The sequence below is a fragment of the Thalassophryne amazonica genome, chromosome 6, assembly GCF_902500255.1.
Source record: "Thalassophryne amazonica chromosome 6, fThaAma1.1, whole genome shotgun sequence".
Taxonomy (NCBI): domain Eukaryota; kingdom Metazoa; phylum Chordata; class Actinopteri; order Batrachoidiformes; family Batrachoididae; genus Thalassophryne; species Thalassophryne amazonica.
Window position 1 is genome coordinate 125,467,909 of NC_047108.1, and position 17,787 is coordinate 125,485,695.

The following is a 17,787-nucleotide window of genomic DNA, read 5'->3' on the forward strand; positions in this document are numbered from 1 at the left end:
GTCGCTGCACCCACCAGGCCACAGAACTGCCTCAGGTCCTAGATGGCAACTATCCAAGCAGATGACGAGTCCATCCTCAGCTCTTGAAAATAACCATCTATCAGCTGCAGCCCACTACAATGTGGGCGTGGCCATGGCCCCTTCCAGTTGCTGGGGTCCTCAGGGAAACAGAGCACATGGCCAAAATCTCATAGCTCATGTTCCCACATGATGCAACAAGTATTCCTCATCTGTATCTTCTTAAGTAACAGTTTGTTTGACACAAAATAATTCTGGCGGTACCAAAAGATCTGCCGAAGAGACCTCCTGGTGGACTGTGGCCTCCATTATAGGAATCACTGTTCTAATGCAATCAAGTATTCTTTCATTCATTTGTTCATCTTCTGCCACTCATCTGGGTCCAGGACATGGTGCCAGCAGACCAAGCAGCTCAGCCAAAATTTCCTTATCCTCTGCAAAGTCCTGTAATTCTTCCCAGGGGATCCTGAATCGTTGCCAAACCAGCATGTCCTGGGTCTTCACCGGGGCCTCCTCCCAGTTGGACAGAACACCTGGAAGACCTCCCTGGGGAGACCACCAGGGGGCATCCTCACCAGATACCCGAGCCACTTCAGCTGACTCTTTTTGATGCAAAGAAACAGCAGCTAAGTCCCTCCCAGATAGTTGAGCTTTTCACCCTGTCAATGAGTGCAAACCCAGATAGCCGATGAAGGAATCTCATTTCTCACTTGTATCCGTGACTTTTTCTTTCAGTGATTACCCAAAGTTCATGCACTCAAGTATTTGGAAGCGGTTTGTGATGATGTTTCTCTGAGTAATATGTCCTGTCTCAGTGATCAGCAGTGATTCACAGAACCTGTTGCATTATAACTAAAAGAGCAGGTCATCAGTTACTCAGATGATTCTTCAGTTCATGGGAGATGAACTTTTAGAAGAACTACTGAGTACACAGGTGACCAAGGGGATAATGAACTTACCTTATGCCACAAGCTGTGGTTTGTAGCAGCCAAAGGTTCTAGTCCCATCCTGGCTGACTTTTTGTGTGGACCACTACGGAAACATGGTTTTATGCTTTTTTTGTGCTATTCACGGTGATATTCATAAGTGGAAGGTGTATACACATCCATAAATGTCACTAGATAAACCACACCAAGATTTTTCTGTATGTGTCACCCCATCTTTCTGTATTTCCTGTACCAGAGTAACATGCCAGGACTCCTCGACATAAACAGTACAATACACATACACAACAATGTGTTGTCCTACCAAGAGACAGAATGAATAGTCAAGGAGATAACAGACTAAAAGTATCACTTTTATTGTAGTATTTTACATTCCGCATAATAAACACATTTGTAAACAAAATTTGTATATGTTGTTTATAATATTTTTATCAATCTTCTTAATTTGTCCACTCATCTATTCTCTTTTAGACTTAGATTTGAAGTTTTTGGTATTTGAAAAACATCTGAACAGACATCCACAGGAAGTCACAATTAAGATAACAATCAGCAGCCCACATCCTAGAAAGAATGCTATCACATCAAGAGAATGATAGGTATACCACGGCAACTTGTACGACTCAGTGCGCAGATGTGGTGCACCCTTGTGTCTCATGACATACTCCATCCAGAAAGTGGCGCTGTCTATTGGTTTTAGTGGTTTGTCACGATGAATCTGGGATAGTTTCTGCATATTCTCTCGGTAAGGCTTTTCAAGGTCTAATAGATTCTTCAGAGCCTTTGTTAGAGACTCAACATCCAAGTTTGTCACATCAACTACTTCAGCCACTTCCCTTGCTGTCATGCGAACCATATTGTCATGTTGGTCAAAGATGAGAGGAACTCCCAGGACTGGTACACCATGGTAGATGGCCTCATAAAGTCCATTTGTCCCCCCATGTGAAACCAAGATCCTGGTTTTAGGATGACCTAGGAGATCATTTTGAGGGAGCCAGTCAACCAGCATGGTGTTGTTTCCCAGAGTGACAGGTCTTTTTCCAGTGTGGCGCCACAAAACCTTCTGTGGGAGGCTGGCAAATGCTGAGGCAAATATCTCCGATATCTCAGGGCCGAGGTCACCCAGCAGGGTGCCCAGAGTCATAATAATCACCCCATGGTCACCAGAACTTTGCACAAACTCCTCTAAGTGTGATGGAAGAGGCTTGGGGGGCCTACAATGGAACCCACCAATATAGACAACATTAGGCATGGTGGGGTGAGGAAACTCAAAAGTGAAATCAGCACTAATTAGAAAGATATCAGCCCCCTGAATGAGAGACATAACATTGGTATCAGGTCCAAAGTAATGGTCACAGACTGCCTGGTATGGTGGATTGGTGACATAGTAGTACATGTACAACATTAAGCCATGATGGAGGATATTTTTGACCCTTTGAAAGAAATCCATTTTGTCTGTCAGTTTGGAGAATAATTGAGGGATGTAGGAAAGAGGTGAAGGAGCAATAGCAAAGTGGGCCTCACCACTGAAAAACCAGCGACCAACCAAAACCATTGGACACTGGAGATAATGTGCCAACAACACTCCACCTGGAAGACAAGGGTCAGTCAATAAAAGATCAAACTTGTTGTGTTTCAACTCCTTAACCAGTGTCTTATTCTCCAAGATGGTGGCGGCCACTTTTGCTGTAACTTCTTCGTCCTTCTGAAGCAGGTTAAAAGTGTTATGATAGTAGGCCAGAAGCGCCCACGGTGAGCCGTTGCTCTTTTGAAAGTCTAGTGACCTTTTCAAGAAGTTGCTCATGAGGCTCTGACTTTCAATGTTTTGACCCTGTTCCAGGGTGATGGTGATGGAGGTGTAATGAGGTGAAGAATCTTTTATGTACCAACTGGTGGAAGTACGGATCACTGTGATGTCATGGCCCCGAGAATGAAGGGCCTCCACCAGGATTTTCATCTTAAGCCAGTGGCTCCCTTCCACACCGAAAACTAACACTTTTCCACCATCAGCAATGGAAGAAACAGCTGCAACAAACAGCATGATTAATCCCAGGGCTGGAGTGGGCCCCATCACTGTAGAAGACACAAGAAGGTCACACTAGTGAATGCACCATATACCCGATCAATACATTCCACTTCAGAAAACTACCATCACTAATTTTAATTGCATGTGGTAGCTAAATCACATTGTCAGGGAAGTTCATTCATTTTTCAAAAAGACTGCACACATTACAAAAACATTGCTGTGGAAGCAGAAGGTACGGATGCTGACATGTCCCCAATGGGGAATGTTTGGAGAATTTTGAAAGGAAAAATTTCACACTGACTACCCCAAACTGCTGCACAGCTTAAAAAGTGTCTGTAGGATGAATGGGTTAAAATAACACCTGAAATGTGTCATCACTTGATATCATCAATGCCAAAATGTCTTTTCAGTGTTGTGAGAAGGAATAGCAACAGTACAAAGTGGTAAATGGATTAGCATTTACACATTTTTTGGAATTTGATGCAGGTCTTAAGTGCAGAAATCAGTGTATATTAATAAATGAAATGAAACTGACCACAGAAAATACAAAATGTCTTTGGTTCATACTGTACAGTCAAAATAAATCTAAGAATCACAGTCGGATTTTACCATCGATTTCTATTTAATCCACTATATGGCGGATGCAGCCTGTGAGCTGTTGCCAGCGGCCGCCATCTCACTTAGCATTATTCCGCATCGTCAGGCATTAGATTAAATATAAATCTATGATGCGCTGATTTAAACTTGGGTTAATGTCGTGATCTGCCTTGGTCCTTTGCCCTGTCTGTCCTTTTGTGTGTTGTTTGTCTGTTTCTCCTCCAGGTGGTGTGCTGCAGAGCTGAAGAACACCTGAGATTCATTATCTCCTCACACCTGACACTCATGAGCTCCTGAACATGAGCGGGCTACTTAAACACCGGCTCTGAGCTCAGTCTTTGCCAGAGTCTTCTCTGACCTTGACTAGGCCAGATCCTACATTGATTCTCCATGATCGTTACGGCATCATTCCTGCCGCTTCCATGCGCTTTGATGTCTGAGCTTCCCACAGCTCATCTCAACAACATTCCTCGTCCTTGGCTCTGTGTGTTCTACCTGGCTCCGGGTCCAGTCCCATATATCCAGGATTCCAGCTCATTCTCAGACTCCCAAGTCTGGCCCTGTGTGCACTGCAGCTCCCAGAATTCCACCGCTACAAGTGGCCCTGTATCGGCTCTGCAGGCAGCCTAACCAGCTCAGCACTTTAATTCCTCATCTATTCCTTGTTATAATAAATCTCTTTTCGTTCATAACCCATTCTTGTCTGTGCTCCCAGCGTTTGAGTCCATCCGGTCCCATCCGGACCCCTAACCACAACAGTTGAAGTGATCTGAAAATGCTGTTTTGTGCAGCATTCGAGTGCTGCCACAAGCTGACAAAGGACTATCAGCTGGTTAAATATATAAAAAATAAATATAATAATAAACGGTGGCGTGAGCTTTCATAGGTGAGTATTATATGTAATATTAATGATGTGGGGAAATGACTAACATTGCTGAATAAAGTTTAGAAAATGATTTATTTTTTGTGTTGATCTGTATTGTACAATGACTTCAATTTTACTGCCTGAATGCTTTGTCATGATAAATACAACCACTGGCAAAAATGATGGAATCACCGGCCCCGGAGGATGTTCATTCAGTTGTTTAATTTTGTAGAAAAAAAAGCAGATCACAGACATGACACAAAACTAAAGTCATTTCAAATGGCAACTTTCTGGCTTTAAGAAACACTATAAGAAATCAAGAAAAAAAGATTGTGGCAGTCAGTAACTGTTACTTTTTTAGACCAAGCAGAGGGAAAAAAAAATATGGAATTGAGGAAAAAATTATGGAATCATGAAAAACAAAAGAACGCTCCAACACATCACTAGTATTTTGTTGCACCACCTCTGGCTTTTATAACAGCTTGCAGTCTCTGAGGCATGGACTTAATGAGTGACAAACAGTACTCTTCATCAATCTGGCTCCAACTTTCTCTGATTGCTGTTGCCAGATCAGCTTTGCAGGTTGGAGCCTTGTCATGGACCATTTTCTTCAACTTCCACCAAAGATTTTCAATTGGATTAAGATCCGGACTATTTGCAGGCCATGACATTGACCCTATGTGTCTTTTTGCAAAGAATGTTTTCACACTTTTTGTTCTATGGCAAGATGCATTATCATCTTGAAAAATGATTTCATCATCCCAAAACATCCTTTCAATTGATGCGATAAGAAAAGTGTCTAAAATATCAACGTAAACTTGTGCATTTATTGATGATGTAATGACAGCCATCTCCCCAGTGCCTTTACCTGACATGCAGCCCCATATCATCAATGACTGTGGAAATTTACATGTTCTCTTCAGGCAGTCATCTTTATAAATCTCATTGGAACGGCACCAAACAAAAGTTCCAGCATCATCACCTTGCCCAATGCAGATTCGAGATTCATCACTGAATATGACTTTCATCCAGTCATCCACAGTCCACGATTGCTTTTCCTTAGCCCATTGTAACCTTGTTTTTTTCTGTTTAGGTGTTAATGATGGCTTTCGTTTAGCTTTTCTGTATGTAAATCCCATTTCCTTTAGGCGGTTTCTTACAGTTCGGTCACAGACGTTGACATTGAATTTACAGGGTGATTCCATAATTTATTCCTCAGAATTGAGTGAGTCCATATTTTTTCTCTCTGCTTGGTCTAAAAAGTAACTGTTACTGACTGCCACAATTTTTTTTCTTGATTTCTTATAGTGTTTCTTAAAGCCAGAAAGTTGCCATTTGAAATGACTTTAGTTTTGTGTCATGTCTGTGATCTGCTTTTTTTTCGACAAAATTAAACAACTGAATGAACATCCTCCGAGGCCGGTGATTCCATAATTATTGCCAGGGGTTGTATCTCACCATTCGTTTACCGATTCAATTAGAAGTCTCACTTTCATAAGTCTCAGTTTATCCCTTTTTAATTAGCCTCTGGTTTTTTCTTCACATCAGGTTTTCCATCCTGAGATATTCTGTAAGAGCACCGTGGCTGGCGTGGATGTTTCATTTTATTTGATATTTTCACGTAGAAGTGCTCCGTAAAATTGGCACCACAGGTGGGTTAAGAGCAGTCTTTAATATTCATATCTTTAATATAATGCGAGCACGTGAAGCTCTTACTCTCACCTCTAATTATTTCCCAAATTTAACTTAACTTTATAATCAAATGAATTAAGGATCAGACTAGTGTCTGATGTTGTGGCAAACATAGTGTGTTTGACAAAGTGATGGTATTATTTTCTGTCTGGACTGGGAGACAAATTTATTCAAGTCTATTATATAAATAGTATTTGTTTTCTGTTTTTGTTTTGACAAATAGTGGCTGTACAAATATGGGACTGAGTTTGAATAAATGTAACAGCACAGTAAAAGCACGGAAAATGCAGATTTATGGTGAAACTCTCGTGAAAATATTGATGATGTCTACATTGATTTCTACTGATGTCTGGTTGTCTGACGTTAACCAATATGGTGGCGCTCTGGCAACAGCCAGCGAATGAGTGGTTTGGCCTGGTCCTTCATCTAATGAGTAAATAGAAATCTAGTGGAGAACAGGGCATTGTTTTCACTGGAGTGTCTGTGTGTCGCTTGTCTTTAAAATCAAATCAAATCAATTTTATTTATATAGCGCCAGATCACAACAACAGTTGCCCCAAGGTGCTTTATATTGTAAGGCAAGGCCATACAATAATTACAGAAAAACCCCAACGGTCAAAACGACCCCCTGTGAGCAAGCACTTGGCAACAGTGGGAAGGAAAAACTCCCTTTTAACAGGAAGAAACCTCCAGCAGAACCAGGCTCAGGGAGGGGCAGTCTTCTGCTGGGACTGGTTGGGGCTGAGGGGAGAGAACCAGGAAAAAGACATGCTGTGGAGGGGAGCAGAGATCAATCACTAATGATTAAATGCAGAGTGGTGCATACAGAGCAAAAAGAGAAAGAAACACTCAGTGCATCATGGGAACCCCCCAGCAGTCTAAGTCTATAGCAGCATAACTAAGGGATGGTTCAGGGTCACCTGATCCAGCCCTAACTATAAGCTTTAGCAAAAAGGAAAGTTTTAAGCCTAATCTTAAAAGTAGAGAGGGTGTCTGTCTCCCTGATCTGAATTGGGAGCTGGTTCCACAGGAGAGGAGCCTGAAAGCTGAAGGCTCTGCCTCCCATTCTACTCTTACAAACCCTAGGAACTACAAGTAAGCCTGCAGTCTGAGAGCGAAGCACTCTATTGGGGTGATATGGTACTAAGAGGTCCCTAAGATAAGATGGGACCTGATTATTCAAAACCTTATAAGTAAGAAGAAGAATTTTAAATTCTATTCTAGAATTAACAGGAAGCCAATGAAGAGAGGCCAATATGGGTGAAATATGCTCTCTCCTTCTAGTCCCTGTCAGTACTCTAGCTGCAGCATTTTGAATTAACTGAAGGCTTTTCAGGGAACTTTTAGGACAACCTGATAGTAATGAATTACAATAGTCCAGCCTAGAGGAAATAAATGCATGAATTAGCTTTTCAGCATCACTCTGAGACAAGACCTTTCTAATTTTAGAGATATTGCGCAAATGCAAAAAAGCAGTCCTACATATTTGCTTAATATGTGCATTGAATGACATATCCTGATCAAAAATGACAGCATTTTGAAATAACTTTAGACAAGATAAGTTAAAAATGTCTGGATTTCCTTTAAATCTGGTTGGAATATAACATGGATAGGTATCTAGAGGTGAAAAGATTTTCAAATAGTTTGTTCAAAGATCAAGGAATATGTGGTCCGGAAGCCTAGCTAGATGATCTAAAAAGTATATGTTTTAGGGCTAGGCAAGTTAACGTGTTATTATCACGTTAATGCATTAATTAATTAACGCTGACAGTTTTTTTTAATCACGTTAACACAGTTTTTTTTATTTATTTATTTTTTTTGCAAGTCTGTCGCTGACTGCTGCCGCGGACATGGAGAAGGGCACGGAATATTTACATGGCCATTTTAATTTTAAAGTGCTTCCAAACGGCGTAGTCGACAGAACCGAAGCCGCTAAAGTTCTCCTGCAGTGTGCCACGCACCGAGCGCCGGGGGAAAATTCTCCTACAGCCACTAAAGTCCTCCTCCAGCCGCTAAAGTTCTCCTGCAGTGTGCCACCCACCGAGCACCCGAGCACTGGGGGAAAAGTTCTCCTACAGCCGGTAAATATTTACAGCAGATGATTTTAAAATTTATAACCCTCTGACGCACTATTGCCTACATTTTGAGCACCAAATTGTCTGAAGGAAAGCCATAGTTTTTTTTTTAATTAATCTTTGTCACAGTCTTACTTTAAAGCCAAGGCATCAGGCCAAAACACAGAATAGTGTAGATGTGTGTGAGGAACATCAGAACTGCTAATTTATACCCAGCAGTTTATTCAAGAAAATCCTTGTGTTTTTTCTTACATTCAATAACTTGTAATTCAAACATTTTTAAGTTAAAAAAAGAAGTTTCTTTAGAAATCTTTGATGTTTGTCTGTAAATTAAAACCATAACTCATCTATTGTTGTTGTTTCAGATGAGATGATTTCTTGATTAACATGATAATGACCCTTGGACATTTATTTTAGACAAAATAGCATGAAAAGTAATGCGTACATTTTTAAGTGGTAGATTCATTAAATCATATCTGCATTTCAACCATAAAAAAGACACTGTAAATAAATATAAATATTTATTATCAACACAATAGGAGATGATGTAACAATGATTGCTGTGTGTGTTTGTTCATTAGCATTTCTCATGATTTAATAATTTTTTTAACTGAGTCATTTCAACATTAAATCACTCCCTCATTGACTATGTGATTGCTTTTAATGTTGTAATCAATACAAAGTAATTACTAAAAAATAAATTTCACTATTCTAGTGGTTGTGAATGTTTTAAAATTATGCACAATAGGGGTGGAGATTCTTCTACCTGTGCAAATGTCTTTTTAACTGAAATTTGACTTCATGGACATGTTTATTGATTTATTAATTTAATGTTAAAACAAGGAAAAGTTTTTTTTTTTTCAAATAATAAAATAGTTACTGTTTAAAGAGCCTTTGTTTTATTTAGAAGCGTAGCAGCAAGTGTGAGTCTGCAGAGACTCACACCTGAAGGTCTCCTCTACAGCTTCAACCTCAAATTGGTGGCATTTTTGGTGGCACTTTCCTCACATTCTGAAATGCAGAGATGTTCTCTTCTTCTGTTCCACAAGGTTCTGTGCTAGGACCAATTTTATTCACTTTATACATGCTTCCCTTAGGCAGTATTATTAGATGGTATTGCTTAAATTTTCATTGTTACGCAGATGATACCCAGCTTTATCTATCCATGAAGCCAGAGGACACACACCAATTAGCTAAACTGCAGGATTGTCTTACAGACATAAAGACATGGATGACCTCTAATTTCCTGCTTTTAAACTCAGATAAATCTGAAGTTATTGTACTTGGCCCCACAAATCTTAGAAACATGGTGTCTAACCAGATCCTTACTCTGGATGGCATTACCCTGACCTCTAGTAATACTGTGAGAAATCTTGGAGTCATTTTTGATCAGGATATGTCATTCAAAGCGCATATTAAACAAATATGTAGGACTGCTTTTTTGCATTTACGCAATATCTCTAAAATCAGAAAGGTCTTGTCTCAGAGTGATGCTGAAAAACTAATTCATGCATTTATTTCCTCTAGGCTGGACTATTGTAATTCATTATTATCAGGTTGTCCTAAAAGTTCCCTAAAAAGCCTTCAGTTAATTCAAAATGCTGCAGCTAGAGTACTGACGGGGACTAGAAGGAGAGAGCATATCTCACCCATATTGGCCTCTCTTCATTGGCTTCCTGTTAATTCTAGAATAGAATTTAAAATTCTTCTTCTTACTTATAAGGTTTTGAATAATCAGGTCCCATCTTATCTTAGGGACCTCGTAGTACCATATCACCCCAATAGAGCGCTTCGCTCTCAGACTGCAGGCTTACTTGTAGTTCCTAGGGTTTGTAAGAGTAGAATGGGAGGCAGAGCCTTCAGCTTTCAGGCTCCTCTCCTGTGGAACCAGCTCCCAATTCAGATCAGGGAGACAGACACCCTCTCTACTTTTAAGATTAGGCTTAAAACTTTCCTTTTTGCTAAAGCTTATAGTTAGGGCTGGATCAGGTGACCCTAAACCATCCCTTAGTTATGCTGCTATAGACGTAGACTGCTGGGGGGTTCCCATGATGCACTGAGTGTTTCTTTCTCTTTTTGCTCTGTATGCACCACTCTGCATTTAATCATTAGTGATTGATCTCTGCTCCCCTCCACAGCATGTCTTTTTCCTGGTTCTCTCCCTCAGCCCCAACCACTCCCAGCAGAAGACTGCCCCTCCCTGAGCCTGGTTCTGCTGGAGGTTTCTTCCTGTTAAAAGGGAGTTTTTCCTTCCCACTGTAGCCAAGTGCTTGCTCACAGGGGGTCGTTTTGACCGTTGGGGTTTTACATAATTATTGTATGGCCTTGCCTTACAATATCAAGCGCCTTGGGGCAACTGTTTGTTGTGATTTGGCGCTATATAAAAAAATTGATTGATTGATTGATTGATTGATTCTGTCTGGACTTCAAATTTTGGTATATTTATTTAGACCAGGGGTGGGCAATTATTTTTTGCAAAGGGTCAAATGAGAATCAGAAAATGTTGTGGAGGGCCAGGCCAAAAGGCTAAACTCAAGTCTGTACAATAATAATTTCATTCCTATATAAAAAGTAGTAAATTGTTTTGACAAACTAGGTGTTCTGATTAGGCAATGAAAAAAAAGAGGTTACCTTACAAAAAAGTAATTTATTCAATCAAATTTTCCAAGACAATAGTGAACAAAATGCGAAACAATTTTGCCTCATTACATTTGTGATCAGTTTCAGTCACATTGACCCCAAAACGCATTTTGAGTTTAATATACTGTTGAAACTGAAACTGACTGTTGGACTTTCTAAAGACATCACATCAACTGTCATTGTCAACCAGTAATTAAAGACAAGTCACAATATCATTGTCACCGAACATTCCAGAAAAAAGAGAAAAGTGTCCCAGTTCACGAGTTCTTATCGTGTCTTTGCATGTCTTTGTATTTTCCACCATTTTTCACATTTTAGTGTTTTTCTTGTTCAGTGAGAGAAATCTAGTCTCTGTTCAAATTTAACAAGTGTATCAAATGTAAAGTGAAAGAAGATCATCAGTGAGAGAGGACTTGTTTCCTGGATTTATTAAACTTCATTAAATCCACCTCTCTCTTTTTGGCATTAGCTGACATTTTTGAGGAGCAGTATGCATCGGATTAATCATTTCCGAGAACAAAATAAAAGGCTTCAAAATAAAAGCAATGCGTTTTTAGTTTAGTCATAAAGGCCCGGTCACACAACGACAGCAGAATGAAGTAGAAAAAAATTGGGAAAAGGTGGACGAATGATCCTGCACCTTTCCCATCAATGAAAAGCCTGTGCACCAAGAGCGCATGACTGTGAAACCGAAACATTCACGATCACGGGACTGAAAATGGGAATAAAACCAAATGGTCTCCAGCTGGATCCAAGGCCCCGTCCACCATCTCCGTCGCTGTCCCCACGGATAGTTCCCCATGGATCACGTGAGCTATGTGCCGTGCCAGGCTGTGTGGCATGGGGCAATTGCTCTGTGCCAGGCTCTGCTATTACATGATGGCACCATGCCAGGCTGTGTGGCACAGGGCTATCGCTCCGTTCATTCATATGGCAGAACATTTAAACTTACATTGTGCTATACACTACTTTTGCATTAATTTTTGGATTTTGCGTATAACAATGCGATTAATCACGATTAAAATTTTTAATCGTTGCCCAGTTCTAATATATTTAGATTCTGGAGTAGTTTGGTCAAAGGTCAAGGAAAACATAGTTCAAGAACACCATTTTTGTACAGGTCAACAATCAAGAAGGCTGAATAGATCAAACTTGGTGGGAATATTACTTCAGTAGATATCTAAGGGTGATGAGATTTTGTAGTAGTTTGGTCAAAGTCCAAGAAAATATGATCCAAAAAAGTGAAACAAAATTAAACACCTTTTTGTATATCTCAACAATGTGCGTTATGTGTGATTGAAGATGTATATTGAGCAGAAAAATATTTGTGATTGTTTGGTATGAATGACTTTAAAATGATGTCACACACAAATCATATGATTATGTCATACATAGTCAAAAACGCCATTACAGGCACATATATATATTTACTTGTATATTTATATCATATGGTGTATAGAACATGTAGGGTGTGCGTCAACCTCCTTATATCTTTCATTTTAATATTCATTTTTTATACCGTACCAATGATTTGGGTTTGTTCAAAGGGGAATGGGTGTAAAAAGGGAAGAAAAGTCTTATTTACATTAGAGAAATTGTTTCAAAAAGTATGGAAATTTGAGTGCGGAAAGTGTGCAACAACTCAAAATAAATTCTCAAACAGTATCTGCTGGGCTTTTGTGCAGTGCAGCAGCGCTGTCTGAAGGCATATTTTTAAAATGAGATTAACTGTATTGTGGGATCACATTGCACAAATTAAAAACAGCTGCTTGAACACATGCTGAGTGGTCTTGATAGAAAAATACATCCTTACCTCAAGTGTCTATCCTCTGAGTGCCTTCTCGCCCACACAGTGAGAACACAGAGTTTAGAAAACAACAGTCTTGTTTTTGTGCAAATGCAAAAATCACGTCTTCAGATTTTTACTGATCTTCTGAATCTCTCCTTGAGCATTCATTCACTCGGGGAGTGGCTAAAAATGTTCCGATACAATGTGGACGTGCTTGAAAGCAGCTCTTGATGGTCTGCACATTCCTCAGATTGCACATATTTGCAAAGCCTCCCTCAGGGGTTAAAAAAAACAGCATAGGTGAATGAAACACAGCTGGTCAGAAAGCACTGTTAATAACTGAAAATGGTTTAATAATTAGCTTATGTTTTGAGAGAACTGAGATTTTTTTTTAACCAAAACAAGCTTTGTTCATATGCGGAAAACGAAAAGTCACTATATGGACAGAGTCGACCAAGATTTACTGCAAAATGTCCATACACGGCCTTTGAAATGTCACAGAACTGACAAAATTTAGTTTATTTTTGTAACTTGTTGCAAAATTACAGCTCATTTTAATGAAGAGAACATATTTATCTGGAGGGGAATTCCACAGTGAATATTGTCTGTTCCTTCTAATGCCGTCTTGCAGACAGACTGCACGTGTGCACATGGACTGCACGTGTGCACATGGACTGCACGTATGCACACGTGTGAGGTTTTGAGCTGGCCTGTGATCTGACCCACGTTATTGAAATATTGGCCTTTTTTTCTGTTTATAAAGTATCTTTGTTTGACATGCAGTCTACAGCTGTTCAGTGGATGTTCCCTCAATTTTTCTAAGAACCTTTTTTTTTATCTATACATATAAAAGGCAATCTATGTATGTATGTATGTGGCACGGTTTGTGTTTGGGGTGAACTCTGCGATGAAAAAATCCATCCAGATTACATCATGAGATTATATACAATTATAGACTTTTGGTGAGGTGTACCCGTGATTATGCGGACCTGGTAAGGATGGGGTTCACCGAGGCTTTTATTACATGTAAATAAGAAAATTGGGAGTTTGTCAAACATACTAAAACTGAAAAATCAATCTCAAGTTTCAACTCTTTATTATTACTGTCATACTGCATCAACTGACATCCCATCGATCGACTGGAGACGCCTGTTAAGTCCGTGACGAAGAGTCATCAGGCTTGTTTTCTTATAAAGTTCGCCATTCGCCTGTCTAGTTTCCGTGTAAAATCAACCGAGTACTCCGTCAAGCATCCATCTGTCATAAGTTTCAAAGTTGGGTTCATGTCCCTTTTCAGTGACGTACTTGTCAAACAGGTTGGCTGCTGACTGTGTATTTCTGCGGGTGTTCTTGGCATCTTTTTCGTGTAAAATTCGTTTTAAGTCAGCGTCGCTAACAGACGCGAACCTGTCTTCTGCCATCTTGTCAACACACTGACAGCCAAAGTAGGCGTTGTATCGCCTTTTCTGATTGGTTGTTATCGATAGAAGGCATCGCTCGATTAGCTAGCGCTACACCGCACGCGAGGTATACTCATTTCGCACGTGCGATCTACTCGGCTCCACCAGCGGTCAACTCGGCATGTGGTACAGCTCAGAAAGTGGCAAATGGGCCAATCAGAAGTTGGCAAAATCCCACCACCATATAATAAAACCTTAAATGGTCTAGGAAAGGGACCACAAATTTCATTCGGATTATGGGAGGACCCCATAATCATACAAGGTTGCCTGTATTGCCTTTGTCGGCTAATGCTGGACACAAACCTTCAAGCTTTATCCTTTTTCATGGAAGAGGTATATTTTCTTGGAGTGGGTATACCTGCTATATATGTATATATACGAGGTCTGTTAGATCCAACCTTTTTATTTTTTCAAAAACCTGATGGATTTGAATCACGTGTGCTTGCATGAGCCAACCTTGAACCTTCGTGCACATGTGTGATTTTTTTCACGCCTGTCGGTTGCGTCATTTGCTTGTAAGCAGCCTTTCTGTGAGGATGGGTGGAGTCTCTCGTCGGATTTTCTTTACAAGGAAAATGGCGGAACAACTGGAGCAGCGCGACTGCATCAAATTTTGCCAGAAACTGGGCGACAGCCAGGTGGAAACCATTCCGATTATTCAGACGGTGATGATCCAATGGGCATCACACAAATTAAGGAGCTGTACAACCGGTTTAAAGACGGCCGCACAACAGTGGAGAGCGAGTTACGGTCTGGTCGGCCATCAACATGCAGAAATGACCAGATCATTCCAAAGTGAACGCTGTGGTGATGTGGGACCATCGTGTGACTGTCCAAGAAATTGTGGAAGAGGTGGACATCAGCACTTTTTCGGCACATTCCACTGTGACAGAAGATTATGCCATGAAAAGAGTGAGGAAAATAAGTATTTGAACACTCTGCGATTTTGCAAGTTCTCCCACTTAGAAATCATGGAGGGGTCTGAAATTTTCATCGTAGGTGCATGTCCACTGTGAGAGACATAATCAAAAAAAAAAAAAAATCCGGAAATCACAATGTATGATTTTTTAATAATTTATTTGTATGTTACTGCTGCAAATAAGTATCTGACCCCCTACCAACCAGCAAGAATTCTGTCTCACACAGACCTCTTATTCTGCACTCTTTACCTGTATTAACTGCACCTGTTTGAACTTGTTACCTGTATAAAAGACACCTGTTCACACACTCAATCAATCACACTCCAACCTGTCCACCATAGCCAAGACCAAAGAATTGTATAAGGACACCAGGGACAAAACTGTAGACCTGCACAAGGCTGGGATGGACTACAGGACAACAGGAAAGCAGCTTGGTAGAAGACAACAACTGTTATGATTATTTATTAGAAAGTGGAAGAAACACAAGATGACTGTCAATCTCCCTCGGTCTGGGATTCCATGCAAGATCTCACTTTGTGGGGTAAGGATGATTCTGAGAAAGCTCAGAACTACACAGGAGGACCTGGTCAATGACCTGAAGAGAGCTGGGACCACAGTCACAAAGATTACATTAGTAACACATGATGCTGTCATGGTTTAAAATCCTGCAGGGCAGCAAGGTCCCCCTGCTCAAGCCAGCACATGTCCAGGCCCGTTTGAAGTTCACCAGTGACCATCTGGATGATCCAGAGGAGGCATGGGAGAAGGTCATGTGGTCAGATGAGACCAGAATAGAGTTTTTTGGAATCAACTCCACTTACCATGTTTAGAGGATGAGAACAACCCCAAGAAAACCATCCCAACCGCGAAGCATGGGGGTGGAAACATCATACTCTAGGGGTGCTCTTCTGCAAAGGGGACAGGACGACTTCACCATATTGAAGGGAGGATGGATGAGGTCATGTATTGTGAGATTTTGGCAAACAACCTCCTTCCCTCAGTAAGAGCATTGAAGATGGGTCATGGCTGGGTCTTCCAGCATGACAATGACCCCAAACACACAGCCAGGGCAACTAAGGAGGGGCTCCGTAAGAAGCATTTCAAGGTCCTGGAGTGGCGTGGCCAGTCTCCAGACCTGAACTCAATAGAAAATCTTTGGAAAGAGCTGAAACTCTAAATCTGAAAGATCTAGAGACAATCTGTATGGAGGACTGGACCAAAATCCCTGCTGCAGTGTGTGCAAACCTGGTGAAAAACTACAGGAAACACTTGACCTCTGTAATTGCAAACAAAGGCTACTCTACCAAATATTAACACTGATTTTCATAGGTGTTCAAATACTTATTTGCAGCAGTAACATACAAATAAATTATTAAAAAAAATCATACATTGTGATTTCCGGATTTTTTTTTTTTTTTTTAGATTATGTCTCTCACACTAACACACCCCCATACCATCACAGATGTGTAAGTTGTCCATGCCATGGGCACTAACACACCCCCATACCATCACAGATGCTGGCTTTTGAACTTTGCGCTGGTAACAATCTGGATGGTCTTTTTCCTCTTTTGTCCAGAGGACACGACATCCATGATTTCCAAAAAACAATTTGAAATGTGGACTCATCAGACCACAGCACACTTTTCCACTTTGCCTCTGTCCATTTCAAATGACCTCGGGCCCAGAGAAGGTGGCGGTGTTTCTGGATGTTGTTGATGTTTGGCTTTCACTTTGCATGGTAGAGTTTTAACTTGCACTTGTAGATGTAGTGACGAACTGTGTTAACTGACAATGGTTTTCTGAAGTGTTCCTGAGTCTTTTGGGATGCTCCTTTTATACCAATCATGAGTGTCCTAAGTTCCCAAACGCTTATTGAGTGTTGTTAGAAGGAAAGCTGATGCAACACAGTGGCAAACATAGACTGTCCCAGCTTTTTTGAAACGTGTTACAGGCATCTATTTCATATTTGTACAAAAACAATAAAGTTTATCAGTTTGAAAATGAAATATCTTGTCTTTGTGGTGTATTCAATTGAATATAGGTTGAAGAGGATTTGCAGATCATTGTATCCTGTTTTTATTTACATTTTACACAATGCCCCAACTTCATTGGAAGTGGGGTTGTACAGCTCACTTATTAATCTAACCTGCATGCCTTTGGAAGTGGGATGAAGCCAGAGCACCCAGAGGGAAACCGCAGGAATAATATGGAGAACATGGAATATATATATATATGTGTGTGTGTGTGTGTGTGTGTGTTTGTGTGTGTGTGTGTAACAACAGCATCATGATCAGCAATGGCATAATTCAATAATTCAATAATTTTGAGGACCACACTGGAAATAAGTGTTTATGTTTTTTTGTGTTATCCTTGGCAATTTTTTTTTATCTTGTATGTATGTATTTTATGTAGCTGTCTTGTATTTTATTGCCAAATAAATCACATTAAAAAAATGTGCAACCTCACCACTAGGTGACACTACATCCTACACACTATAGCGTTAAATACTACAAGTGTTTGCCCCTGTACTCTCCACTGGAGATAGTAATCACTGTAAGCAATCATACCTTCACTGATTTACATTAAACCTGACGTGTGGCGCAACAACAATCTCTTTCTGAGCGACCTTTGTGCTTGTTATGACAAACCCAGTGAGGACGGCTTCTCCCTCACCCTCAGGGTACGTTGTGAACTCTGGCCCTGGCAAACAGCAAATGACACGGCTGGTCTGCAGCTATCATATGTCCATGTGCCACTAAAAATC

At 40.5% G+C, this 17,787-nt stretch overlaps 1 protein-coding gene across 1 annotated transcript; it reads right to left on the reverse strand.

Annotated features, from left to right (window-relative positions):
* Positions 1–827: 827 nt before the first annotated feature.
* LOC117513056 (UDP-glucuronosyltransferase 2C1-like) lies at positions 828–12,804 on the reverse strand. The gene is made up of 2 exons (XM_034173368.1): positions 12,668–12,804; positions 828–3,032 (listed from the first exon to the last, which is right to left on the reverse strand). The coding sequence occupies exon 2, from the start codon at positions 3,028–3,030 to the stop codon at positions 1,420–1,422; it is 1,611 nt and encodes a 536-aa protein (XP_034029259.1). The 5' UTR covers positions 3,031–3,032; positions 12,668–12,804; the 3' UTR covers positions 828–1,419.
* Between the last annotated feature and the right edge of the window lie 4,983 nt (positions 12,805–17,787).

Coding starts and splice junctions, on each gene's coding strand:
- LOC117513056 (XM_034173368.1), bottom strand. CDS start 3,030: ATGGGGCCCACTCCAGCCCTGGGATTAATCATGCTGTTTGTTGCAGCT.